The sequence below is a fragment of the Mastomys coucha genome, unplaced genomic scaffold (genome assembly GCF_008632895.1).
Source record: "Mastomys coucha isolate ucsf_1 unplaced genomic scaffold, UCSF_Mcou_1 pScaffold22, whole genome shotgun sequence".
In the NCBI taxonomy this organism is placed as follows: Eukaryota; Metazoa; Chordata; class Mammalia; order Rodentia; family Muridae; genus Mastomys; species Mastomys coucha.
The window spans coordinates 133,673,123-133,698,882 of record NW_022196905.1 but is presented as its reverse complement, the minus strand read 5'-3'; the positions used below and the strand labels follow the sequence as shown (position 1 = coordinate 133,698,882).

General features: G+C 50.5%; 3 protein-coding genes and 1 long non-coding RNA gene across 6 annotated transcripts in view; 1 reads left to right on the top strand and 3 right to left on the bottom strand.

Annotated features, from left to right (window-relative positions):
- Positions 1-25,760, top strand: part of CUNH7orf50 (chromosome unknown C7orf50 homolog) — a 101,655-nt gene that overhangs the window by 21,835 nt on the left and 54,060 nt on the right. The gene's annotated exons all lie outside the window — the stretch shown is intronic.
- Positions 935-1,507, bottom strand: LOC116068654. The gene is made up of 2 exons (XR_004109653.1): positions 1,409-1,507; positions 935-1,326 (listed from the first exon to the last, which is right to left on the bottom strand). It is a non-coding gene; the product is annotated as an uncharacterized LOC116068654 (long non-coding RNA).
- Gper1 (G protein-coupled estrogen receptor 1) lies at positions 10,493-15,239 on the bottom strand. 2 transcript variants are annotated; one of them, XM_031338485.1, is made up of 3 exons: positions 15,050-15,239; positions 14,527-14,730; positions 10,493-12,711 (listed from the first exon to the last, which is right to left on the bottom strand). In XM_031338485.1, exon 3 carries the CDS (start codon positions 12,496-12,498, stop codon positions 11,371-11,373), a length of 1,128 nt encoding a protein of 375 aa, XP_031194345.1. In that variant the 5' UTR covers positions 12,499-12,711; positions 14,527-14,730; positions 15,050-15,239; the 3' UTR covers positions 10,493-11,370. The 2 variants fall into 2 exon arrangements, with proteins under 2 accessions (XP_031194345.1, XP_031194346.1); XM_031338486.1 differs by lacking the exon at positions 14,527-14,730 and having other exon boundaries at positions 15,050-15,222.
- LOC116070703 overlaps positions 23,612-25,760 on the bottom strand; it is an 8,226-nt gene continuing 6,077 nt past the window's right edge. The window contains exon 3 of the mRNA XM_031342154.1: positions 23,612-24,606. Coding sequence (XP_031198014.1) covers positions 23,612-24,606 — 995 coding nt within the window. The remainder of the gene's footprint in view (positions 24,607-25,760) is intronic.

The window sequence follows — 25,760 nt, the reverse complement described above, 5'->3', positions numbered from 1 at the left end:
AAAAAACAGGGTCTCTCAGTGCATCCTCATTTCTACCTTCCCACTGCTACGATTACAAGTGTGCACTATCATGTCCAGTCTCTCTCTCCCTTTTAATATGGGTGCTAGGGATTGAACTCAGGTCCTCCTGCTTGTACAGCGGAGCACTCAGCCCAACTGAGCCACCTCCCCGCCCTCTGTCTCCTCTATGGAAAGATGTCTCATCTGCCTCTTGGAGAGGAGGGCTCAAGTCAGCTAGGCTAGATCTGTGGGTGCCACTCGGGGTGTATGCATCCCTCCTTGCCCAAAGCCAACTGTGTCCTGCTGCGTCCTGCCATGCCAGGCCTCTGCCCGCTGACGTCTTGTATTGGCCTCATGAGGCAGCCCTGTGTCCCAGCTGCCCCTTGGGTCCTTATGCGGCTACTTCAGTCTGGGTTCCCTCCAGTGCACGTCGCCAGCATGTCTGAAAGGGAACGTAGATTTGTAGTGAGGGACAAAGGCTGGCGATGTTTCATGCATATAAATTGAGTTTCCCTTTCTGTGTGTATTTTGTCAGGAATCTAATACGTGATATTTTTTGTCCTTCCTCAAGACAAACAGCCATGGCCTCAGAACTGTCACTTTGTTCAGATGCAAGATTGCTATGGGGAACTTTTTGTTTTTATTGTTTTATTTAATAGAGCCAGGGCTGGCGATGTGATTCAGCTGATAGTGAGAGCCCTCACCTAGCGTGCATGAAGCCCCGAGTACCTCCCCAACACTGCATAAACTAGGCTTGGCCTATCATCCCGGCACTGAGGCGGTAGAGGCAGGAGCATCAGGAGTTTGTGGTCATCCTTGGGTACTTAGAGAGTTTGAAGTTAGTGTGGGCTTCAGAAGAAAAAAGAGAGAGGCATGACCACAACAGAGCCCGTGTATCAAAAACTTGAGACTAACTCTACCTCAAAAATAGAGACAAGAAATTTAAGACAAAAAAATGGGGGAGTCTCCATTTTCCTGTAGCGCAGCCCTAGCTGGAGACAGGAGCCCAGCTGCTGTGCATGGTGAGCTGTACAGTGCGCATGTGCCCTGCTCCCCTGGACGGCTGCTCCGCTCCCCTGGACGGACGGCTGCTCAGCTCCCCTGGACGGACGGCTGCTCCGCTCCCCTGGACGGCTGCTCCGCTCCCCTGGACGGCTGCTCCGCTCCCCTGGACGGACGGCTGCCCCGCTCCCCTGGACGGACGGCTGCTCCGCTCCCCTGGACGGACGGCTGCTCCGCTCCCCTGGACGGCTGCCCTTCTCTATCTGGTAGCGTTCCTACTCTGGTGGAGTTTGGAGTGGCAGAGGCAGGTCCTCTCATGATAACCTAGGGTAGAAAATTCATTGTTGATTTTCTTATTCAGTTTGCACACTGAATTCCTTGGCTTGTCCACGTTGTGACAGAGTACCTGAGAGAAAGAATTTAAAAGCCAGAGAGGTTTTGTTTTGTTTCAAGGTTTTAGAGTTTTTAGTCCATGGTCAGCTGGAACTGTGTAGCAATTTCCTGCAAGTTGAAGCATTTCATGCTGAGGGCTTCTGTGTAGAGGCCAGCGGGGGACCTTAGGTGTCTTCCTCAATCTCTCTACACCTACTATTAAGATTTTATTTTTAATGTTTAGTTCTGTGTGTGTGTGTGTGTGTGTGTGTGTGTGTGTGTGTGTGTGCACGCCATCTGTGAAGTCCAGTGTGTGATCCCTTGGAGCCACACACTATGGATACTGGGAACCAAACTTAAGGAAGGCCTCAGCCACAGCAGTAAGCACATTTACCTGTCAGTTCCTTTACCTTAGTTAGTTAGTTAGTTAGTTAGTTAGTTAGTTAATTTGAGACAGGTTCTCTCCCTGGCAATGGCTTTACTGTCTGGGCCATCCCCCCTGCCCAGAGTGGAGGGGGGCAGGAAGCCCAGATGTTGGTTGGTATTGGGGGGCTAAGCTGCTGGGAGCTTGTCAGGAAGCTTCAGTTCTGTGGTACTGTGATAACAGTATTCCCATCTGTGATGACAGCAGAATGACACCAGGGGAGCTGAGGGAAAGTCTGTGCCCCACCCCCCGAAGGCTCTGCAGCTTGAGAGACTCTGAGACTGCCTTGGGAGCTGGTTAGGTACCTCAGAGCCAAGCATGGCCTCTCCTTTCCCTCCTCCTCTCTATAAGCTTCCTCTATTGCTCTCTCCCTGAAACTACTGTCAGGTAAGAGAGTCACTGGTCCTCACTTCTGTGAAGTTTCCAGGCCTATCTGATCTCAATGGAATCGTGTCTTTCTAGCTGTCGTTTAGACATTGAAGGTGGATGTATGGAAGGCGGGCTGTGCTTTGAAATCCCTTTAGTAGTACTGAAGATGTAAGACTCTGGCGTGGGGGCAGAGAGTGATGTGCAGTGGGGCCCTCAGCATCCGTATGAACACAACACCCTTTGCCCCTCACCTCAAAATACAGAGGAAGAAATACCCGGTTCGTGACCCCAGCCCAGCCAAGGACAAAGCTGTCATTAGACCAGGGCTGTCCATGCGTTGTCTCCAGCAGTGTGTGTGAGCAGCGCAGCGAGGCTTCACTTGTATGAGAACTTCACCTGGGTGGAAGTCTATTAAGCTTTTTTTTTTTTTTAAACCTTCTTGGCTCTGCTTTCTAAATCCTGCTGTTGTCTGCAGCCCTCGGTCGTTCATTCTCATCTGCCATTCTACTCCTGTAAGTAGTAGATGCTGGTGATGAGTGGCTGTGTGCATGCTCTTATTGTGTGTGTCCTGCCACGTGTGCACACAGGTCTCTCTTGGGGATGTCTCCTCCTGTGACCCTTCATGCCTGCTAGTTGAGCTAACACCACAGTGCAATAAGTCCTGCAGGTGTCTGGGGTACTGGCTTCCTACTTGCTTAGTGGCCTTCACAGGGTCCTGGTCCTTAAGGGTATTAGGTTAAGGCCACATGTCCTGCTGGTCCTGGCTGATGGCTTCCTCCTTGGCACCTTTAGCCTTCCTAAAAGGAGGTACAAAATGGGAGCAGAAAGGGTCAGGGGACTAACCAGACACCAGCCCTCGAAAGGAGCTTCTGTCCCTTTGGTTATATTCTATGGGAAACGCCAGGTGACAGCCCACGTGGGAGTGGGGTGGGGAGGCGGAATCTCTAAGGGTGTGACTGTCAGGATGGGACTGGCAAGAGCTGTTGTGGGAGGATCTCACACCCCCTCTGCTGTTCCCAAAACTGGGGTTGTATGAGTTCATGTTGCTACAGCAGCAGAGTGCAGAATGTGCCGTTGCCTTGACAACACTGAGGTTGGCCAGGCTCTTTAACCGTCTTGTATGTGCGAATAACACTCCATCATGGGCCCTGCATGTCCGTCTGTATGTTTGTGTGTGTGTGCCTGAGTGTATGTATATAGGTTTGTGCCTGTGTGTGTGCATGCCAAACAGATGTCTCTGTGTACCCATGTGTGTCTGCCTGTGGATGTACACTGCATATGTGTGCAGGTGCATACACACATATTTTTAGAGGGCTGGAGGAATCTGGGGCTTTACTGACTTGGGTTGGTAGCCCCAGGAATTCCATGTGGAACCCCTACCTCACCTCCACTGCTTCCAGCTTGCTTTAGGAAATCAACCTGGAGTTCCAGGCCCACCTGGGTTCTGTGCCTTTAAGGAGTTTATGTATGTATGTGTGTGTATGTGTGTGTGGGGGTGCCCTGCCTTGTTAGAGACTGCCACACTTGAACCAAAGTACCTCCTTCTGGAGAAGTGTTTCCATGACACAATGTCTTGGACTGGTGACTGTGGATTCATCCAGTTTTAGTCACTGCTTGGGCATGAGAGGGAGGCAGCCTCTCTCTGTTCCTCTCTCCATTTCTGAAAGGTGCTATTTCCAAGTTAATGAGGAATGCTGGGTTTCTAAAGCCTGAATGTCCTGCACAGAGAGTCCTTTGCTCTCCTTTGCCGTCACTTCCCTAGGGTAGCCTGTCGTGCCCCGGGGACCACAGTCATAACTTCTGTTCTTGATTCTGGGAGGAGCTGCTGGAGCCTGGGAGACTAGCCTGTGCAATGAGTGGGTGCTCCCTGAAGTGGCTCCATGAAGGCTCTGGGCTGGGATTGTTGTCCTAGCACATATCGCCACCCTGTTACCAAGATGCTGAGGCGGCGTGGGGAAGACAGATCCCATGTGGGAAGTCAGAAAGGAGGCCCAGGCTGCAGGGGAGGAGGACCTGGGCTTAGCGTCCATTCATTGTGCCTTCTCCCTTGAGACACATTAGTTCTCAGTGGAGCCAGCTCCCCGGGCATACAACTGGGACCGCTCCAGGATTCACAGCTGATTTCTTGTGATAAGTTTCAGGTTGATCCCACCCCAGGGTAGGACACAGGCAGGTTTGGGTGCCTTTTGTTGTTCCATGTTCCTGTGACTTCCAAATGGGCCCCCACCCACTGCACAATGGCAGCCGGCAGATTAGCTCAACAGATGACGTCTTCCTGATACCACCAGGTCAGACATGTGAGAATACTGAGCTGCAATGTGCACATGAGCACCCCTCCCTCCCTTGACCCCAACCACTGTGTGTGTGTGTGTGTGTGTGTGTGTGTGTGTGTGTGTGTGCTTGCGCGCATACATGCACACCATAGACGCTGGAAGAAGTGGCCTGTGATGCAATTCTAGGCTTCTGCTATGCCAAGCACCTTGCCTTGGCTGGTTAGCAGCTCAGCTAGGGTGGAGAGGTGTTTCTCTAACTGAGCATCCTTTTGCCTCCTGCCCCCCTTCCCCAGGCCCAACTTCTCAGCAACCCTGAACTCCTGCCCAGGACTCATCCCCAGAGGACATGCCAACCCACTCCAGGCCTGAAGTGCTCTCCTCTTGCCCTTCAGTCTGTGCCTGTGAGCAAGATGCATTAGAAATGTCTTCTCAGAGTGAGGGAGGCACAGGGTAGGATGGAGTTTCCAGATGAGCCCCTGCCTCCTGTCCTCATCATTTTTGTCTCTGCTTTTCCAGTGCTGGGATTACAAATGTAGACCACCATGCCTGGCTTTTTAAATGGCTTCTGGGTTCCAACTCAGGATCTTTTTTTTTTTTTTTTAAAGAGTTATTTATTTTATGTAAGTACACTGTAGTTGTCTTCAGACACTCCAGAAGAGGGTATCAGATCTCATTATGGATGGTTGTGAGCCACCATGTGGTTCTTGGGATTTGAACTCAGGACCTTTGGAAGAGCAGTCAGTGCTCTTAACCCCTGAGACATCTCTCCAGCCCCTCAACTCAGGATCTTATACTTGCAAAGCAAACACTTTCTCTACAGAGCCGTCTCCCTAGTTCCCACCCAAGTCTTTGGGTTTTTTGGTTCTTTGGGTTCGTTTGTTTGTTTTTGAGATTTGACCTCAAACTTGCAGTCCTCTTGCCTCAGCTTCTCATGTGTCACCACTTCTGACCTGCTTGGTGCAGAAGGATGAAGCCAGAGAGCACTAGTGTCTGCCCTTCTCTGGTCTGAGAGGAGAAGCTAGGCTTCCCATATGTGGCAGCACCGGAGGGTGACACATTCCATTTTCTCTGGTTTTTGGCCATTCCCAGGGGTGTGGATGGCTGCTCTTGTTGGTTGATTGGTGCATCTTCCACACATACCCCAAGCCCATGGCCTTCAGAGTCATTGTCCCCATGTAAGCAGCAGCTTTGCTGAGTAAGTCATGTAACTGGTGTTTCCTTTCTGTACCTTGATGCTGCTGCAATTGTTAGACGGTGATAGCTGGGCTGTCTGAGCCACTGTGCTCCGGTGTAGAGCCTGCCTTCCAGGACAGAGAACTGGCCCTCGCCTCTGTGTGAGTGAAGGCTGAGGATGACTGCCCACCAGCCTTCCACTTTAATTTTACTGAAGCTCTTTCCCCCTGTTTTTAATTGAAAAGCCTATGGAAAGGCACCCTAGATAATTAGTTTCCCACTGTGAAAGAGAAAATAAAGCTGGAATTACCAGGCAGTAAGTGAGAAGAGAAAACTTTAATTAGGAGCTTCTCAGTAAATGCTGGAGGATGGCTTGGAGGATTCCAGATGGCTTAAGGCTGCCCTTGTTCAGAACACACTTTGCAGCTGCTAATGGCAAGTAGGAGTGGTGTTGGTTGGTGTCTCCCCTCTGTGGGGAAGGGACAGCAGGGCCAGGCAGAGGGTGGGATGGCTCTTTAGAGAAGGACACATCCATAAAGGGGAGTCCAGCTGAGAACATCTCACTGACCAAGGTGTCACCTCTCCTCGTTCTGTCCAGTTCCCACCCTGCTGCCCCTTCTCCTACCAGCCCTGGGCTTGACTTTTCACATGAATGCAGGGCCTCCTGCTTAGGCTGAGCTGTCTCCCAGCCCCAGAATGCTCTTTACCTTTGAATATCTCAGTGGGTACTGAGGGAGTGGGACTTAACTCTCCCCCAAGAATAGCCTTTGCAGACTTTTTTTTTTTTTTTTTTTTTTTTTTTTTTTTTTTTTTGAGACAGGGTCTCACGGGGCCCAGGCTGCACTTAGATGCCTAACCTTCCTGCCCCACCCCCACCATGTGCTTCAATTATGTTCAGTCCCACACCTGCTGCATCTTTCCCTGGTTATAGTCCATCCCACCTGGATCTCCATGCCTGCCCAACCCCCTTTAGGTTGGGGGTCTCATATTACACTCTGTGCCCCTTTCACTTGAACTTGGAATTGTCACTTGGACCTCATTTCTTGTATCATAGAGATTTGTGGTGTGTGCTGGCTCCCTGTCACCACTTCCGTTTTTTCCCTGATGTTTGCTCCTGATTAGATCAGGTGTGTATCTTCCTGCCGCTCTGGGTGTCTAGACTCCCTCCCCTTGGTGATGCCCTGTAGCCGTGTGGGAGGGGTTGTGCCATCTGCCCTGTGGGAGCTCCCTGCTTTAATAAGGGCTTTGCAGGTGCTTTGTCCCCTCACCGAGGACCCAAGGTTCATTACTGGGGGCTTGTGGCCACATGAGTGAACTCTAGGTGAAGGCTACGGAGGGACTGGTCTTGTTCCAGATCCTGCTTCTGCTAGCCAGTTCTTCCATAGGCTAGAACCCTGCCTCCTCCTCCTCCCAGTGCCCATGCTCCGGCTTATTCTTGGCTTCTAATTACATTGTATTTATTATGTAAGTTATATTTATCCAGTTATTACTGGAATGGAGTCATGGTTGCTGTTTAATAGTCTATAACTGTTTGTAACTGTTGATTCCTCTTAATTATCCTGATGCTCAGATCATCCCAGTTTGGCCCATGGGAGGCCCTTAGGCCATCTCCTCTGTCCTGGATGTGACCTGTTCTCTCACATGTTCCAGCCACTCCCACCCTGAACCTGCCAGGTTGCTGAGGGGCCAGGCTGCTGGGGCTGCCTTCCTTTGGTCCTAGATTCTGAGCAAGTGTGCTCTGTTGGACACAACATAGCCGAGTGGTTTCAGCATTCATCCCCAGTACTACAGAAGACAGTCTCCTGGGGTTTGCTTGGAGTCCGTTCCCCACCCTTCCAATAGGGCTGAAGGCATATATGTTAGTGAGGTTTTAATGTTTACCATTTGTGTGTGTGTGCGTGTGCACACACGCATGTGTACAGACAGATCCCTGGGATCACTGCTCAGTGAGAGAGCCTGTCTCAAAAAATAGGATTTTTATCAAGTTCAATAGAAGAAGACATTGTACATTAACCTTTGGCCTTCACACATCCCATCCCCTGTTCCCCAGCCCCTGCATATACCATTCACGCATGCACACACACACACACACTCACACACACACACACACACACACACACACACACACACACGCATAGATTTTTAAAAAGCACTAATGAATCAGAGACAGTCGGAACTGAATTTTATACATGCTTATGGAAGGGGAGGTTGCTCCCCCATGTGCTTGTGGTTCATGTTCAGGATGGCAGCAGAATAACCTCTATACTGAGATACTACATAAGCCTTTTGTGGGGAAAAGAACCCCAAAAGATGAATGTCAAGCTTGCTGATTACCCTTTATGTGTTTTAAAATGTTTGCCTCTCCTGGGCAGCCAGGTGGCTGGCCTCCTTTGTCCCGCCAAAACAAGGAGAAGATCAGGGCTGGAAGGGCGGATGGGCTGGAGCGCAAGGGAGAACTCATTATTAAACTCTGAGTAGGTGATGGAATGGTTTCAGGTTCTAAGCAGGTTTTCCATGCCCACGGTAGCTGCCTCTCCCCTTCTTAGGGTCTGAACTACATTTGTACTCAGGAGTGAGCCAGGTTACCAGGAAACAGCAGTGCAATTAAAACGCCTTGATTTTATCTTGTGGTGTTCCTGCCAAGAATAATTGTGTTAGCCTCAGCTCGGCTCCCGGACATGCTCTCAAGGGGGGTCACATGTGCTGCACAGGGCCCGCAGAGCCAGCCACCTCTCCCCTGCCCTGTCCCCCGAAGTCCAGCCTTCTTTCTTGCCTTACCCTTCTGGCCATCTTGCCCTGGGACTTGAGGGTATACACCTGCCATCCACCCCACCCATCCCCAGAGCAGTTCTCCTTATGTTTGCAGATGGCAAGTGTGCTTTGAGGCATAGAGGAGGCAGGAGCTGTTTTCCAACCCTGCAGCTTAGCTTGTAGAAGATTCCGGTCAGGAGCCTTGGCTAGAAGGTGACATTGCATCGAGGGGCTACAGTTCTATGCAGCAGAGTGGCCCTGTCCTGCATGATCTTAGTACTACAGTAGTTCCAGTGGACCACTTTGCTGCTATCCAGAGGACCCAAGGGCGACTTGCCACAAAGAAGGAGTGTTGTCTCTTGAGAAGTGTTCTGGGACTTTGGGCAGCTGCAGTTGTAACTATAAGCCCTGGTTGTAACCATAAAGAGGGAAGGGTGACCCTGGCTGCCCTCTGTGGACCCTGGCTCCCTATGGTCTTCCCTGTCCAGGCTGCAGAGCTGCCAAATGTGTTAGAGGCTGAGGTTCTGTTCCTGGCCCCAGCCATTATTGCCCATGGTTTTGAGCATTCACAGACTCCAAGCATCTACTTTTTTCTCTCTATAATATGGATGGGAGGGCGTATCCTCAGGAGCCTGTTGTCCTCTCTCTGGTGTCTTAACTGCCTCCCTAGCCAAAGCTGAAAGTCTCGGCATGTTTTGGGCATCTTTGTATCACAAAATTTGTACTTGGACAGCTAGCCTCTCAGGTAGGTGCATTTGAAGAGTTGAGGCCCAGCCCTGCCTTTTTCTGTGTCTTGGGATGGAGGTCTTTTCTTGTCAATCACTGAAGTCAAAAGGGCAATTTGAATCAGACGTTTACAATGGTGTCACTCTGTTAAGGTTTGCAGCCACACTTCCCAGCTTCTACTGAAAGCCCTGTGTTGTGTCTGTCTTTAGGAGCACCATGAGAGCTGGCCACATTACCTGGGGCTTAGAGGTTGCTGACAAAAGTGTCTTAGGGTTTACCCCTCTTGATTTTGCAAGGGCTGCAGGAGCTATGTACACCTTTGTTGGGTTGGCTGGAGTGGGGCCAAGGACTTCTACCTGAGTTGTAGGACCCTGCAAGACAGCTATACACCAGGCTCTGTACCTGCCCACCTCCCATGGGGGTTCTTCATCTGTTGGTTTATGAATGCTATCCTTAGGAGGTGTCCCGTGTCCTGCCCAGGTAGAAAGCCAGCTCTGCTTGGGACTCAGGTAACAGTTGGAGACAGATGCTCTTGTTCTTGAAGACTTATACTCAGGGTTAGTAAAGCAGGGAATGCACTCCAGGCTGACAGCCATGCCACCCCACACAAGCGACAAAACTCTGAGACGGAGGGAATCTGTCCTGTGTCATTGGCTGACTCCTTGGCTCTCCCAAGTCCACTAAAGCATCTGCTCTCTTTCCAGATATTGTTCTTGAGTATCTGGAAATATACTTAAATTTCTTTAATGTTTAACTTAATAACTTAAATATCATGTGATTTTTAAAAACTTAATCTTATCTATAAATATAACTTATCATTATAAGGCAAGGTCATAGGTTTGAATGGAAAATAGCATATTCTTTAAAGACAATGTGGGTCATTTTTGTTGCCTACATGTTACCTGTATGTTCCCCTAGGCTCCTCAGCCAGAGCCATGGGCCTCTTGACATAGGTAGCTGCACAGGCAGGCATTCAGGGAGTAAAGGCTTAGCATGAAACAGTTTGTCCTTTGATACAAGACCAGAGGCCCTCCCTCCTGGCTCCAGGTCCTCTGACCCCTAGCCATGGGCATGTCACCCAGCCCAGAGTCTTCTAGGCATAGAGAGCTGTCCTGTGCAGACCCTTAACTGAGGCTAAGCATGGCTGTCAATGTAAGTAGCAAGGAAGACATGTTTAGTGCCCAGGTGAAACCCAGGATGTGGCCCTCCCTCTCCATCCCAGTAGTGCCAGGCATAGCCAGCTAGATGAATTTGCTATTTGTACTCAGAATGGTACTCAGGTATGAGGATGTGGGCATAGTGTTCTTGTGCAGAGAAGCAGCTGACTGCACTAGTGTGACTTTCTCATCGTCCCTCATCCCATACCCCTACCACCCCAGAAATCACAGAGCAAAGAAGAATCGCCATGGGACTGCCCTTTATTCACAGACACCAAATGAACACCCCATCCTTAGTTCTTTCTTCTTACATTTTAATGAGATCCACTTACAGCTCACTGTTCCTGGTTATTATTTTCTGTGGAGGCAAGTCCTTCCGCCACACATCTCACAGTGGCATCCCTCTGGCCTGCACAGCTGCATCCAGAGTCTCCTTCCACCTTTACAGAAGGGCAAACACTTTTGTAAACAAGCTTTGTGAGAGGAGCATCCCAGAGCAGGAAGGCTTTTGTTAAAGGGCCTTTCTCAGCTCAGACCCGCTGTTCACTCAGGAGTTAGGAATGGCATCTGGGGTGACCTCGCGGCCTTCTGGAAGACAGGAAGAAGGCTCTAGCATCCCTAGGTTTGGCTGCACTGGACAGTGTATACATGGTCAGTTACACATCACAAGCAAAGGGAAGGTAGCCAGTTTGGGTCCGGTACATATATTCTGTCTCTAGACTCCTCTGTGTAGCAGGCATGTAGCAGAAATGTAACATGGTACTCCCATAATGTGGCCTGTCCTTCTGACTATCACTTACCAACAACAGACTTGTTTTCTGGGAACATTGGGTATGGAAAGAAAACCAAGCAGCAGGCCTGCATGATGCCCTTTGAGCTTAGAGGTCAATGTCATGTGGCCTGATGCCTTGGGACCTTGAATCTGGATGGCAGCATCCATGAGCTGGATGGGTCCAGTCAGGAAGGATCCCAGTAGCCCCAGAGATGACCCAGCAATGTGACGTTTTCCCCGAGCCACTGGGGTTTGAGAATCTGACATGGCTTCGCTTACCCACCACTTGTGCTAGGTGTGTGCAGGTCCTGAGCACCAGCCTGCTCCCCGTGCCCCTCTAGGAGGTCCCTCTCAAACAGCACTGCTGAACTTGACCTCTGACTGCTCCGTGCTGTCTGGAATGACGGCCTTGAGCGTGGCATGGCAGAAGCGGTTCAGAGCTGGTAGACTCGTCTTCTGCTCCACATACAGCCTGAGCTTGTCCCTGAAGGTCTCTCCCAGGAAGCTGTAGATGAGAGGATTCAGGCAGCTGTTGGAGAAGGCTGCAAGGTTGACTATGTGGCCTGTCAAGGGGTAGGCATGTCGGAAAGACTGCTTGCAGGGAGTGTCTCCCGGCTGTGTCCACTGCAGTAGGTGGACACTGATGAAGACGTTCTCGGGGAGCCAGCAGATGAAGAAGACGAGGACCACAGCAAAGATCATCCGCAGGGCCTTCTGCCTGCGTGGGCGGAGGCCGCGGTGCCTGTGGGCCCGGATGAGGGCACGCACGATGAGGGAGTAGCAGAGGCCAATGATGGCGAAGGGCACGATGAAGCCCAGTGTGACCTCCAGCCACTGCACTTCCCTGACATCGGCAAAGCAGAAGCAGGCCTCCTCGGTGTGCCGCAGGTGCACAGCTGTGAAGGGCACCAGTGTGGCGGACACTGAGGCCATCCAGATGAGACCACAGCTGAGCCGTGCATGGTGCTTGGTGCGGAAGAGGCCACAGCGCATGGCCTTGGCCAGCGCCAGGTACCTGTCGAAGCTCATCCAGGTGAGGAAGAAGACGCTGCTGTACATGTTGATCTGCAGGAAGAGGGACATGAAGGTGCAGAGCACCGCGATGTCGTAGTACTGCTCGTCCAGGTTGAACACCTCAATCAGGGAGTCAGCTACCAGGATGAGGTCGGCCGCTGCCAGGTTGATGAAGTACAGGTCTGGGATAGTCATCTTCTCCCGGAAGCTGATGTTCACCACCAGGATGAGGATGTTGCCCACAAAGCCAATGGGAAAGAGGAAGATGGTGTAGAGGCAAGAGAGGAAGAGGGCAATCACGTACTGCTGATGCTCAGAGAGGTCCCCAGTGAGGTTCCCCAGGGCATCTTCCCGCTGCTCCAGGGACAAGTTGAGGGCCAGAGGGGTGCTGTTGGAAGGGGCTGGCCACACGGGACCTAGGTAGATCTCCACTCCAACATTTTGGGCTGGAGTAGTCGCATCCATGGCTTCCCTTGGCAGCTTTCAGGACTTGCTGAAAGGGTCATAGAAATCTGTTTTACATGACAGCTCCATCTTCACAAAGAAAGGTGAGCCAGGCATTTGCGAGGCAGGAAGAATCATCTTGGGAGTCTGTTACTCTCAGAAAGGCAGACAGGGTGTCTGATGGTGGGCTGCTGCTGGGCAGGCACGCCCGCCGTCTGCTCACCTTCTGGGCACCTGTAGAGGCAGATGGGCAAGACTATAAACATCTAGAATCCTAAGCATCCTGAAGGAGCCAGGTGTAGTACATGAGTGATAACAGTCTCTGCCTGGACTCTGGCTTTCGCCATCTTGGAGAGGTGGTGCCTGCCCCTGAGCTGGAGCAGAAGAGATGGATGCGGAGTGTTCCTTTATGTTCCCTAAGGGCACCCACAGTTGGTGACAGTCTGTGAGTCATGGGAGATGCAGTGGGACCAGTCAGATCGCTGGCTCATGAAATATCGTGAATGGTGTGTGGTGTGGGAATTTGAGGAAAACTACTGTTTGTCGAGACAGGAAGTCTCATTAACTTCAGCAGCTGTTGGAAAGAGATGTGACATGGGAAGGGAAAAACCCAGCCTTTCTCAAAGGTAGTCCAAGAAGCCCACACAGGCTGGGAGCTGCCTTTTCTCTTGTGGTAAAGTGGTAAGGAAAATTTTGTTCTTTGACTAGTGGTGGTACTGAGTGTGGGTACCAGGAGTAAACAAGCACCTGTCCCCAATCTAAAGGGAAAACAAGTAAAGAATAAACATTGTCATTTAAGGACTGTGATGTAGCTCAGTGGTAAAGCATTTACCTGGCACACAAGAGAGTTGTGGTTCTACCTTCAGCATCTTTGTCTTGTCACACATACACACACACACACACACACACACACACACACACACACACACACACACAGCTGAGATGAGTGTTTCCTGAGACGAGTTTTCGCTGTGTAGCCCTGGCTGTTCTGACCCTCACTCTGTAGACCAGGCTGGCCTCCAACTCACAGAGATCCACCTGCCTCTGCCTCCCAAGTGTTGGATTGTGTTTCACTGCTGCCCACCTCACACAGCTAGTTTTGAGGCAGGTCTTTCCCGTAGTCCAGACTGTCCTGAAATTCACTAAACAGTAGGGAATGACTCCTCGTCCTCCCAGCTACTCCGGAGGTTGATGCAGAAGGAGCACAGGAGTTTTACACTAGACCATGATCTCAAGGAATAAGGAAGAGAGGGAGAAGGAAAGCATTCTGTCCTTTTCACAGTTACTGTGAAAGATAACATTCTAGGCACTGCAGCCTGGGAGCTGAGTTTCATTTGTCCCTGGGGATGGTTCCTAGTCTGTATGACTGCCTTGGGGTTCTCTAGGGGGTTAACCCAGGTTCTCAGAGGCACTGGCATGTCTGGAGACCCTGGGTGTCATTGTGCGGGAGATGGGTGTTGGCGTCTGATGAGTGGAACCCTGGAATGCTATGCAGTGTGTCCATATTGCCCCGGGCAGCGCAGCTACTGTCCCAGCGTCCTCAGCCACAGTCAGAGTGAGACAACAAAGTGCTCCTGAAATGTGCTTCTGAAAACACATCTGTTACTTTTCTTGTGGCGATTGCATTTGGTTTTGAGGTGAAGCAAGAGCAAGCCAAAGTTTTAAATTGGCCTTTCTCTCCCAATATACTGCTACATTAAAATAAGGGGAAGCCGAAAGGAGGGGCAGCTCACTGCTGTGGCCACATCCTGCCTTGGATGTGTGGGTGTGGGTGGCCAACCCATCTCTCATGGTAGTGCCATCTGAGCCACACAAGCACCAGTCTTCTGAGTCCAACTACAGAAGGGTTTCCCTTCATTTCTTCTGAGTTTCAACCTGATACCCGAGCCTGGTGCCTACTTTAATCCCAGCACAAAAGGATCAGAGGCAAGTGGAGCTCTAAGTTCGAGGCCAGCTCAGTCTATGTAGTGAGTTTCAGGCCAATCAGGGCTGAAACAAAAACAAACAAGCAAACAAACAAACAAAACCTGAAAGTTTAAAAGTACTCACCCAGAATGTGTGGTTGTTGAGGCTTGGCCACAATTCCAGCAGCTTAAGGGGAGCAGAGCCCTCGGATGGCTTTGTCCCTAGATCTGATCAACTGTTCTGGTGGGTGCATGGCAGAAATGACACCCCGACTTGGTCCAAACCACTGCTCTGTTAATCTAATGATCAACGTTAGTGTCCTTCTGATTTTCTGTTGGGTGTCCAGATCTGGGGAAACAAGACTAGGTTTTTGGCAGGCTTACGAGGCCCCTGTCCCTGAAACAGCTCTAAGCCACCAGGACTCCCTTGGCAGACAGAGTGGCAGCATTGTAGTGTTACAGGGCGTAGCAGGACCCAAGTGTGACTGAGCTCTAGGTGGACATGCTGTTGTTGCCTGCCCTTGGGCAGAGCCCCTGTCTTGCTCACACCTAGCATGCTGTCCTGGAGGCTGAGGGTGCATTCCTGCTCCACCATTGCCACCCCACCCTAGCAAGAAGTTCCCAGCCACATGCAGACCTGGAACCTGGGGCACAAATGTGAATCTTACCTGTACCATGGACTCACTGGGCCATCTGGTAGAGGTGCGCCTGGAGCTTGCTCCCAGGGATGGAGCCTGGACTTGCGGCACCTTGGGGATGGTGCCCAAGGTGCCCAGCAGGGGCCCAGCAGGAGAGGTCTGGAAGGGAGCAGGCTCACGATGCCTGTGGATGGATGCCTGTGGCTGTCCCGCAGCGTCTGGCCCCCTTGGCACAGCGCCTCCTTTATAGACTTCCCAAGCCTACTCACTGGGCTCTGGCCAGCCTCCTTTTAAGGCCAGAATTAACCATTTTTTTGCTAGTAGTTTTTTTCCTCCCACATGTAGACAGTGAAAACGGCCCTGCTGGATGTGTATTTTATGGAAGTTTCCAGGGTGGCTGCTGATTTTTACCCACTGACATATTTATTTGAAGTGTAAAAGGATTATAATATTGTTTAGCTTTTAGGTAAGAATCCTTCCTCATTTGTTGAAGCAATGATACTCTTGCCTATTTTAGCTGGTGCTGGCTTTAAAACTGAACATTGAGTTTCCTCAATCAGCATAGTAGGGCAACAGTCCCACAGCAAATGTAAGCTACAGTTTTCCCAGGGATGCTTGCAGCGGGAAATACGGTCCACAAATAGCTGGCATTTTGACCAGAAATTAGGAATCCAGGTGAGTTTTCTGCTCTAATTAGCTGGGGCTAATGTCCCTTCTGCCCAGGGGTCAGCTGAGCCACCTGTCTTTTCTCTTTTTCTAGTTCTGGGCTGTGTACAGCCAAGGATGGGGAGACCCAGGCCCTGGGAGCTGAGTGGCCTTGGAACTTATTGCCATGCCAAGCATTCCACCTTCCGGTTGCGGGAGTTTCATCTACAACACTGGGATTATCTTAGAATTGTGGCCCTAGGGGAGGAGACAAACATGGGGAACGGGGCTTCACCACATGATCAGACTTCCTACAGCCCCAACCTGAGCTATCCAGTCAAGTGATTATGTATTTGTAATAATTTAGAGTTCGTTGGTCTCATTTGTACTCTATTCTTTGTATCTGAGTATGTGTGCATGTTCATGTATGTATGTATGTATGTATGTATGTATGTATGTATATGTGAATGTGTGTGGATATGGAGGCTAGAGAACGTCTGTTATTTCTCAGGTTCTGTCCACCTTGGTCTTTTTTTTTTTTTAAAGTCAGGGTAACTGATTAGCCTAGGGCTCATCAATATAGCTAGGATGGTTGGCAAGAGACCCTAGGATTCCACCTCTTCCCCCTAATGCAGACCCCTGTGTTTTTAGCTTGATATCTTTTTGATTGTTGGCAATCTGTGATGTTGAATACATTGAGCGGGCATTTGTGTTCTGAGCATGAATATCGCATGCTTCTGCTGGCTGAGGACTGCAGAAACCACCACATGCTGCTCCCCAAAAGGGGAACTGTATGCAGCGGGAAGAAGCAGGTACTGGGTTGGAGAGGTGAATCGGCAGTTAAAATTTGTTGCTCTTGAAGAGGACAGAAGTCCAATTCCCAGCACCCATATGGTGGCTCACCATCATCTGTAACTCCAGACCTAGGAGATCCAACCCCCTCTTTCAGACTCTGGGAGCCAAGCGACACGGGTGACATAGATGACAAACAGTTATGCATACCGGTAAAACAGTCATACACATAAAATATTTTTATAAAAAAAAAATGAAGCAGTTACCTACACATAGACAGCTGCGAGGGGTCTCTAGAAAACATTGATCTGCTGCCCTGTGCCATGTGTGTAGCTTCCTGCTGTAAACACGCTTGGTGGGTTTCTATAGGATACTGGCTTAGAATCTTTGAGATATGTATTTTTGGAAATGTATACATCTTTAAGCAGAGTTCCATTAGAAATAAAATTTTTAGTGGAAAAATACTAAGTCAGGACCCCTTTGAGCTATAGAAGCCCTGACTATGGAGTTGGCTTTTTCTCATTTGAGCAACATGGGAAAGGGCCCATTCATCCTTCAGTATCTTTTGACCAGCTTACCAAGTCAGGATGACGTGAACATTAAAACAACGCCCGCAACACCATCTCGAAAGAAACAAATCCTGAGAAAACACAGCTTCCTTTTAAATTAAATAAATAAAACAGAAACCCAGGCCTTGAAATAGCCAAGGCGTGCCACTTAAAAATAGCCACTCCCTTAGAAAGTCCCCACTCTTGCAAGCCCATGCTCAGGTTCCATGGTGCTGGAGCACTGAGAGGGCCTTTGCTGTCTTCTGGGTTCCCGGGGAGTCCCCTGGGGTGCTCTGATGTCATGCACAGGTGTAGGATTGGCAGCTCAAATTCTGGAGGAGTGTCTTGCTCTGTGCCCAGCATTCCCTTTAACATTCCAGGTAGTCACATCCTATGTCTACCACCCTACTAAGAGGCACAATAGGACCCAGGCAGGGGCATGTCTCCATAAGTTTTAATATGGATAAGGGATGAGAGAGACCTTGAAGATACTGTCAATATGGTGGTAAATCCCTCCTTTGGTGAGAGCTTCCTCTGTACTCTCCCATAGTAGAGTCTCAGAATCTCTCTTCAGATCTAGGCTGCCTCTGGGCTTGGCTTCTTGACTGAGGACAGAGCCTGAGGGATACAGCGTGAATATTTGCAGGTGAAGGCAGGCTGGGCCAGGTCCTTGTCCTTGGACCAGCCTCCTCATGTCCTTCCTGGTCTGCTTGCCCCCATGTGAGTTTGATATCTATGTGGGTTTGGCAAAATGTTTTGTACACAAGTCTACAGTTGTTTATAATGGTGTTGTGTCTGAAGAACCTACACTGGCTGGTGTACCATGGCAGGAAGGGCCCAGGCTGCAGAGTTTACACCCCACCTGTGACTCAAGGCTAAAGGGAGAGACCTGAGAGGAAGTTCATTGTGACAGGTCCACACCTGTTCCATATACAGACAGTATTGGATCGTATATGGGGAGCAAGTGTAGTAATGTAACACCTTCAGTGGAGCTCCTCAGCACACAACCCAGTCATGTTTCAAAGCCCCAGGTCAGGATCTAGAGTGCCACCAAGAATCCCTAGTCCCACCAGTCATGGGCACACACACACACACACACACACACACACACACACACACACCACCTACATTTCTCTCACTTGGTCTTCCTGCCGTCTTCCACAGCACCTCATGGGTCTAGGGTCACCTCTTGTCTGACACTCAGAACCCTTGGGGGGACATGACCCCAGGGTCCGAGCATGGCCAGTATGCAGCATTGCCCAGCTCCCTTCCGACTCCTCAGTGGTCACCTGGAGCATGGGTGTGACATAAAACAGGCCTGCAAAGGCTCTTGACAGGAATACCCAGCCTTGCGACATTGTAATTGTCTACAAGTGTGCTGTGTACATCAGTAGCTATTCCGGGACATATGTGGTCTGTGGCTGCAGGCTGAATACGCAGATGTTAACCTTTCTGCTTTCTTGGGAGTAAGGCAGGTAGCTTCCTTTCATCAGTGAGGCCACCCTACCTTTTAGACAGCAACCTGTTAGGAGACCAGAGTGTCAGCCTTTTTTTTTTTTAAAGATTTATTTATTTTATGTACAAGTACACTGTCACTGTCTTCAGACACACCAAAAGAGAGTATCAGATCTCACTACAGATGGTTGTGAGCCACCGTGTGGTTGCTGGGAATTGAACTCAGGACTTCTGGAAGAGCAGACGGCGCTCTTAACCACTGAGCTATCTCGCCAGCCCGACAGCCATTTATTAGAGTCAACCACCAATACTCTTGGCTCTTCTGATCTCTGCTCACCTGATTTGTCTTGACTCTGAAATGACAAGCCCATCACAGCACAAAGCTTGAAGAAATTTGCCCATGTGCTCCACTCGACAACATTTATGCGTTTTGTTTTATGTATATATGTTTGTGTGTTTGTGTGCATGTGTGTATGGAGACCAGAGGCCTATGACTAGTGTTTCCCTCAGTCACTGGCCAGCTTATTTTTTGAGACGGGGGTTTCTCAGTGAATCCAGAGTTTGCTGATTCAGCTAGACTGACCTGCTAGTGAGTTCCAGGGATCCTCCTGCCTCCACTCCCCACACTGGGGTTTTAGGTATGTGACACTGCACACAGCTTTTTTTGTGGATGCTGGGGATCTGAAGTCAGGTTCTCATGCATTCTGACCAGCATCTTCCCAGACCCAATCTGTGCATTTCCTTGAGTTTTCCAGACTCAGGGGAGGCAGGGAGCTCTGGCTCCTGCCTGGAGATGTCACTGACTTCTAACTCTGGGCACAAAGTGCTCAGGACAGTTGATACTTGACTTAAATATGTGAGTATTTAGTATGGCAAGAGGCAGGCATCTTCTTCATAAAGAAAGAACCAGAGCCGAGGAGACCAAGTGTCTGCCTGGTCCCATGGCAGTGAGGAGCCAGTCAGGACCACTGACTGAACGAGGGAGACCAGTGCTGAGCTGGTCTCACTGTACCCCGTCTGCCACCCAGGCTGGGAAAGGCTGTTTTCATCGGGGTCTTTGCAGAGCCATGACCAGCCTCCCCAACTCAGGAGCCCTTTCTCATCTTGTGAGATAGTGACTGGGAAACGCACACCTTGAGAGAAGCACCCTCACCCAGGTTCTAAAGCAGCCTGGCCTGGGACCATAGGAGTGAGCATCTCGGCCCTGGGTGCATCTGAGTGCTGTGGCCCTGGTCCTGTGAGGCTCAGCAGGCTTCTTACAGACCAACATCCCAGATGAGCACTATAGGTGCCGTCCTGGTCTTCCTAGGACTGTTTCCCAGAAAAAGCCAGTTCAGTAGCCTTACCTTCCAATGTGGGAAAGAATTTACAGCCCTAGGAGAGTGTCATATCCCTGCCCTGCAGCTGCCACCTGCCCCCTCCCCCTCCATCCCTCAGAGCACACAGCCTTATCGTCACAGTGTTGACAGCTGGGCCTCTTTCACGGTTGCTGGGAGCATTCTGGTTGCTTCCTTTGATTCCTGGAGGGTGTTGGCAACCAAAAGTGAGTGTGTCCAGCTCAGAGTGTGGATGGGGGTGGAGGGGCCCTGAGTGCTATTCAGGAAGGCTGCTGACACTAGGAGTGGTGATGGAGTGAGGCTCTGGAAGGAGTGGCCAGAGATGGGTCCTTATTAGATGGGTCACAAGGCCCTTCTTAGCCAGGAGAGCCTTGGGATCCACAGGGCTCCCTCCCCACTTGTTGATCAGTTCCAGATTTCCTTTTCAACACTAAGAGTTCTTGAGCACTCAGAACTACATCGTGAGGTGTCCCCTTTGCTCTCTTTTGTTCTACATCTTCCTCTTGGTTCCTTGGTTCTTTGCTCGTAGGAATTATCAGGAAGTTATGATGTAATGGGTACAGAGGCAGATCAAGAGACAGACAATCCAGTGGGTATAACCCTGTCTAAGGCCTGCTGTAGGGACTTTGCCTCAGCATTTTTCCCACAGGTCCCTGGTGCCTCCTGTTGCCTTTTGCTGTTCCAGCACTAGAGCCCCTTCCCTGATCCCTGGAGCCCCCCGTGTAACCACTGGAGCCCCTCCCCTAATCCCTCTGGAGCCCCTCCCCTAATCCCCCTGGAGCCCCTCCCCTAATCTCCCTGGAGCCCCTCCCCTAATCACTGGAACCACTCCCCTAACCACTGGAGCCCCTCCCCTAACCACTGGAGCCCCTCCCCTAACCACTGGAGCCCCTCCCCTAACCACTGGAGCCTCTCCCCTAACCACTGGAACCACTCCCCTAACCACTGGAGCCCCTCCCCTAATCAGATTTCAGTGGTTTGCCCTCTTCAACTCTGTTCTTATTGTCATTTGTTTTAAATTTAAGACAGGCTCTTTATATATATTTGTCCTTGAACTCTGGATCCTTTTGGCAGAGCCTATTGAATGCTGGGATCACAGACATGCACCACCACACCCAACTTACTGCCTTTTTAAAGCACAAAAGGCCAGGTCTGAAAAGGAAGCGCAGTCAGTAAAGTAGTTGCAAGGAAAACCACCTGTTTAATCCCCAGAACCCATGCACAAAAAAGGAGGTGTAGTTGGGAGAGGGCTCAGCAGGCAAAAACATTTGCCGCCAATCCTGAGGACCTGAGTTAAATCCCTGAACTCTCATGATAGAAAGAGACAACCAACTTCTGCAAGTTGTCCTTAGACCTTCACATGTATGTTGTGTGTGTATGTATAAAATAAATATGTAAGTCAATAACTATGAATATGGATGTTTTTGCTTGCATGCATAGCTGTGCGTCACATGTGTGCAGTGTCTGAAGAGACCAGAAGAGGGCGTTGGTTCCCCAGGACTCCCCTCAGTACCCTAGACAGGGTTTCTCTTTGTGTAGTCCTGGCTGTCCTGGTCCTTGCTCTGTAGACTGGCCTCGAATTCACAGAGCTTCGCCTGCCTCTGCCTCCTGTATGCTGGTATTAAAGGCATGTGCCACACTGCCCGGCTCCCCTGGAACTTTCTAAAGTCAGGTGTGGTGGCTTGCAATCTAGTCTAGTGCTGAGGAGGCACAGACAGTGGATTCCTTGGGCTCACTGGCCAACCAGCCTAGCCTAATAGTTGAATTCCAGGGGCAAAAGGGGCAGTGGGCTGGAGAGATGGCTCAGAGGTCAAGAGCTGCTCTTTCAGAGAACCCAGGTTCAATTCTCAGCCAATTCATGGCCACTCGCAACCAACTGTGGTTCTGTAGAGCCAGCACTCTCTTCTGGCCTCCCCAGACACCGCACACATGTAATGCACAGCCATGCACACACGCAGGCAAAACACCATATATGGACAACATGTATAAACAAACCTAAAACCTGAAATAATAGTGGACACTTCCTAAGAAAAGGTGACATTGAGGTTGTCTTCTGGTCTACACAGTACATCCTGAAAAACCAGGATCCTACCATTTGAGAGGCACCAATGCACTTTTTTGTGGTAATGTTTCTAAATATACTCCTTGCCTGGAGCGCTGAGGAGCTCAGTGAGGTGTGAGCTGCAGCTTGTCGCATTTCCTGCTCCTGCCTGGGACCCACTGCTTCCAGTAGCTCAAGCACACGGTCTTTCGCCACCTCCTTTCTTCTGAGCCATGTGCTGTGGCATCTGTTATGGCAGGTATTTATAAATTAACTTAGCAGCCTCCACATCTGCCATGAGTGTGAACCTGAGGGAACTGACCATAAGCCACTAAAACTGGAGCCAGATGTAGGAGATGACTCACTGTGCAAAATTTGGTCCTGATAGGACGATGCCCTATGCTTAACAGCTTCCTGCCTGAGGCATCCTCTGGTCCAAAGCACAGGAAGGAGATCTATCTGAGCAGGACAGGCTGTGGTCAGTGGAGGGGACAGAGACTGGATTTCTGGAAGGGCAGGCGAGTACTTGGAGAAGGGGTATCACATGGAGAGAGCACCCCTGAACCTGCATGGCAGTCAGCCCAACTCTGGCTACATTGAATGTAAGTGGAATGAGGGTCTACAAGGCTGGTCAAGGGCTGCTGATGGCTGGGGGGGAGCATGGGAGGAGCTGATGGGATTATGGCGGAGCTGGAGGTGAGAGCACACTTGATGTAAGAGATCACATGTTGATAGAGAAAGCCTGAAAAAGGCCAGGGAGGGGCATGTGATCATTTCTACGGGGCCTCTCCTCTTAAAGATCCCTAATACAACCCCAGGCTTCCAACATGGGGCATAAGTGGAGCTCTCAGCAGCTACTGTGACACCATTGTCACAGGGTAGAATCCAGCTGTTTCTGTGACCTTCCATTTATGGGTGATAATCTCAACACGACAGGGATTATGATAGATTTTTAAAAGATTTATTTGTATTCTTTTAAACTATGTGTATCTAAGAGACGGGCGAATGGTATATGCATGAGTCCAGGTACCCATGGAAGAAAGCATTGAATCCCCCTGGAATTGAAGTTACAGGCAGTTGTTAGCCACCTAATGTAGATGCTAGGAACTGATCACAGGGCTTCTGCAAGAGCACCATGCACTCTGGACTGCTGAGCTATCTCTCCAGCCTGGGTGATGGCAGATTTTTTAAAAGACAAACCTAAAGGAGGTTTCTGGCAGGAGTTCCATCGCCCAAATTCTCTGTCAGTTGAAAGCTTGCTGGCAACAACTTCACAGTACCAGAATGTAACAGAGCTATAGAGTGAGCAGCCAGGTATGTTGACGTGGGCCTGGAGCCCCAGCATCAGGGACGAGGTAGGAAGACTGAGAATCAAGACCATCCAAGGCTGTAGTGAGATCCCGTCTCAAGAAACAAAGATGTTAGGTGAGAGCTGTGTTTATTTCCACAATGCCTTTCCTGTGTCATCAGACTGGACTGTTGAGTTGAGTGGAGGGTGGCAACCAACAGGCAAGGTGGTTACACATGGCCGTCACGGTCAAGACACCCTCCAGCAGACCCATGGTCTTTGGCCAGTCTCTATACCCATGACACTCTGTCCCTCAAGGTGTGACTGATGGTGTGGGAAGAGAAACTGTCTTGTTTTGTGTAGGCTGAGATGAGTATGGGCAGCCTAACTATCCAGCACATATGGACCCTGTGCAAGCTCCCTGGGAAAGCAGTCTTCCCTGCACACTAGCAAGGGTTCTGGCCTAGGCCAGCAGGCAGGCCCTGTCTAGCTCCCTACTCTGTTCAAGGACATGCTGTTGTCCAGCCCCCGCCTGCATCTCTGTGTGAGGCGCTCAAGGAGGCCAAGCAGCCTGAGCCTGCACGATGTGTGGAGGAAGAGGATAGACACCACGTTGATGCAGCTCTCTCCAGACAGGGCTAGCTCTGCGAGGTTCATGAGCAGCTCATCTCTGGGGGAGCCCACATCCTTCCACAGCTTCAGCTGGGCCCGATGCAGGAGGACCGCATTGAAGAAGAGTCTACAGGCAAGCATGTTGAGAGTCACAGCCAGTACTACCCAGCGCCCAGAGGCTCTGTCATTTTGAGCAGGAGGAGCCTCTCGCCAGCCTGGCTGTGTACCATACAGGAGAAAGAGAACCATCTGGAAGCTCAGGGCAAGTGCAAAGCCCAGGCTGAACTTGACAATCTCGTATTCGGGCCATGCAGTCAGCGGATCTGCCTGGCACATGGTGGTTGTGTGCAACTCCCCAGATGTGCCCAGCAGGGATACCACAGTGAGGGAGCTACAGACAGCACAGCCCCCAATGGCAGCTAGGCTTGCCACAGGCCTTGTCAAGAGCTGGCAGCAGGGAGATCCCGGCAGAAAGGACAGGAGAAGCATGGCTCCCTGCAGGTACTGGGCTGTGAAATAGCAGACATTGGAGAAGAATGAGAGTGCTCCGCAGCCCAGGTTTGTCGTGGACATGTAGTCAGGTCGGCCAGCTGCATTGAGGGACAGAAGAGTCACCAAGATGCTAGTGGCTGTGAGGCCCATGAGGAGCCTGTCGAGCACCCCTAGCCTAGTACGATCCTGGATGAACACGCTCAGACTGAAGAGCCCCATCACTAGGCTCAGTGGGACACACACTGCTACATACACATGTGTGCACCTAGAAATGATGCTCTGTGCTGCAATGACCTCCTCCACAGCTGGGGACACATGGCTCGGGTAGCGGACCCAGGACATGTTGTGATAGTCCATCTTCAGGAGAGCTCTCAGACCTGCAACAGAAACAAAAGCTGTGTGGCCATGTGGCTGGCCAAGGGAGAGGCACCTGTGCTCTGTAGGGACAGGGTTTCCCAAGGATGCCTAGCACCAGCCTCTGTGTGAACAGAGGAAGGATGTCAAGAAGGATGCCTTGGCATCAAGAGTAAGAGCTCAGGTTCAGACGTTTCCAACAGGCCTGGGGCCAAAAGGTGCAGGATGAGGTGAACGCAAGCCCAGGCACCCTCACTGCTGACCCATAAGGACCCCCAGCTACCTGGCCTTTAAGCATGACTCTCGGCAGTGACCTGTCTCCCATGAAGGGCTCAGCTGGCAGTTTCCCAGGAACAGGGTTGTAGGGGCCCTAGTACTTGCTGCCATTGCTGCGGACAGGCAGGTCTTTGCATTTAAGATTCTGGGACATTCTAGAAGATTCTGGCCAGTTTTGACCTTTGTAGGGACCTTGTTCTAAAAACCAGAGTGGCATATTTTGGAGGATGGGATGTTATGGGAGCTCCCTGGGGTGGCCAGACCTCCCGCCCTGTTGGGCAGAAATGACATAGCTGTAAATTCCTGGGCAGGGCTTTAAATAAGGATACTGACAGCCCCGGTGCTCTGCCAGGCCATCTTTGGTAAATGAAATAATCTTGTTTCCATACAAATGGCCCCTTCTTCCCTTTAAAATTTAACTAAATAGTAGTAGAGACCAGGAAATAGTGTTGCTGTTTATTCAAAGGAAATTGAGGGCGATAAAAGTAGAGCCATAATTTTAATGGGGTTCCTGAAGGCTGAGCTGGCTCCAAAGCCAGCTTTTTGTTTGCTCTGAAAAGAGTCCACATGTCTGGGTGGTGTGTGTGTGTGTGTGTGTGTGTGTGTGTGTGTGTGTGTCTCTGTGTCTGTGTGTCTGTGTACGTGCACATGCATGAATATGTTGGCCTAGGCTGGTTACTACATACAATGTGACTGCAGTTTGGTATGATGTACTTGCTTTGTACCCAGACTGAGGTTTTGCGTATGTATGTGGTGGTTTGAATGAGGTGTCCTCCGCGGGGTCAGGTATCTGAATACTGGCTTCCTAGTTGGTGCTGCTGCTTGGAGAGGTTTAGGAGTTATGGCCGTGCTGGTGGAAGTGTGTCACTGAGAGCTCGCTGAGGGTATAGGTGTAGGAGTT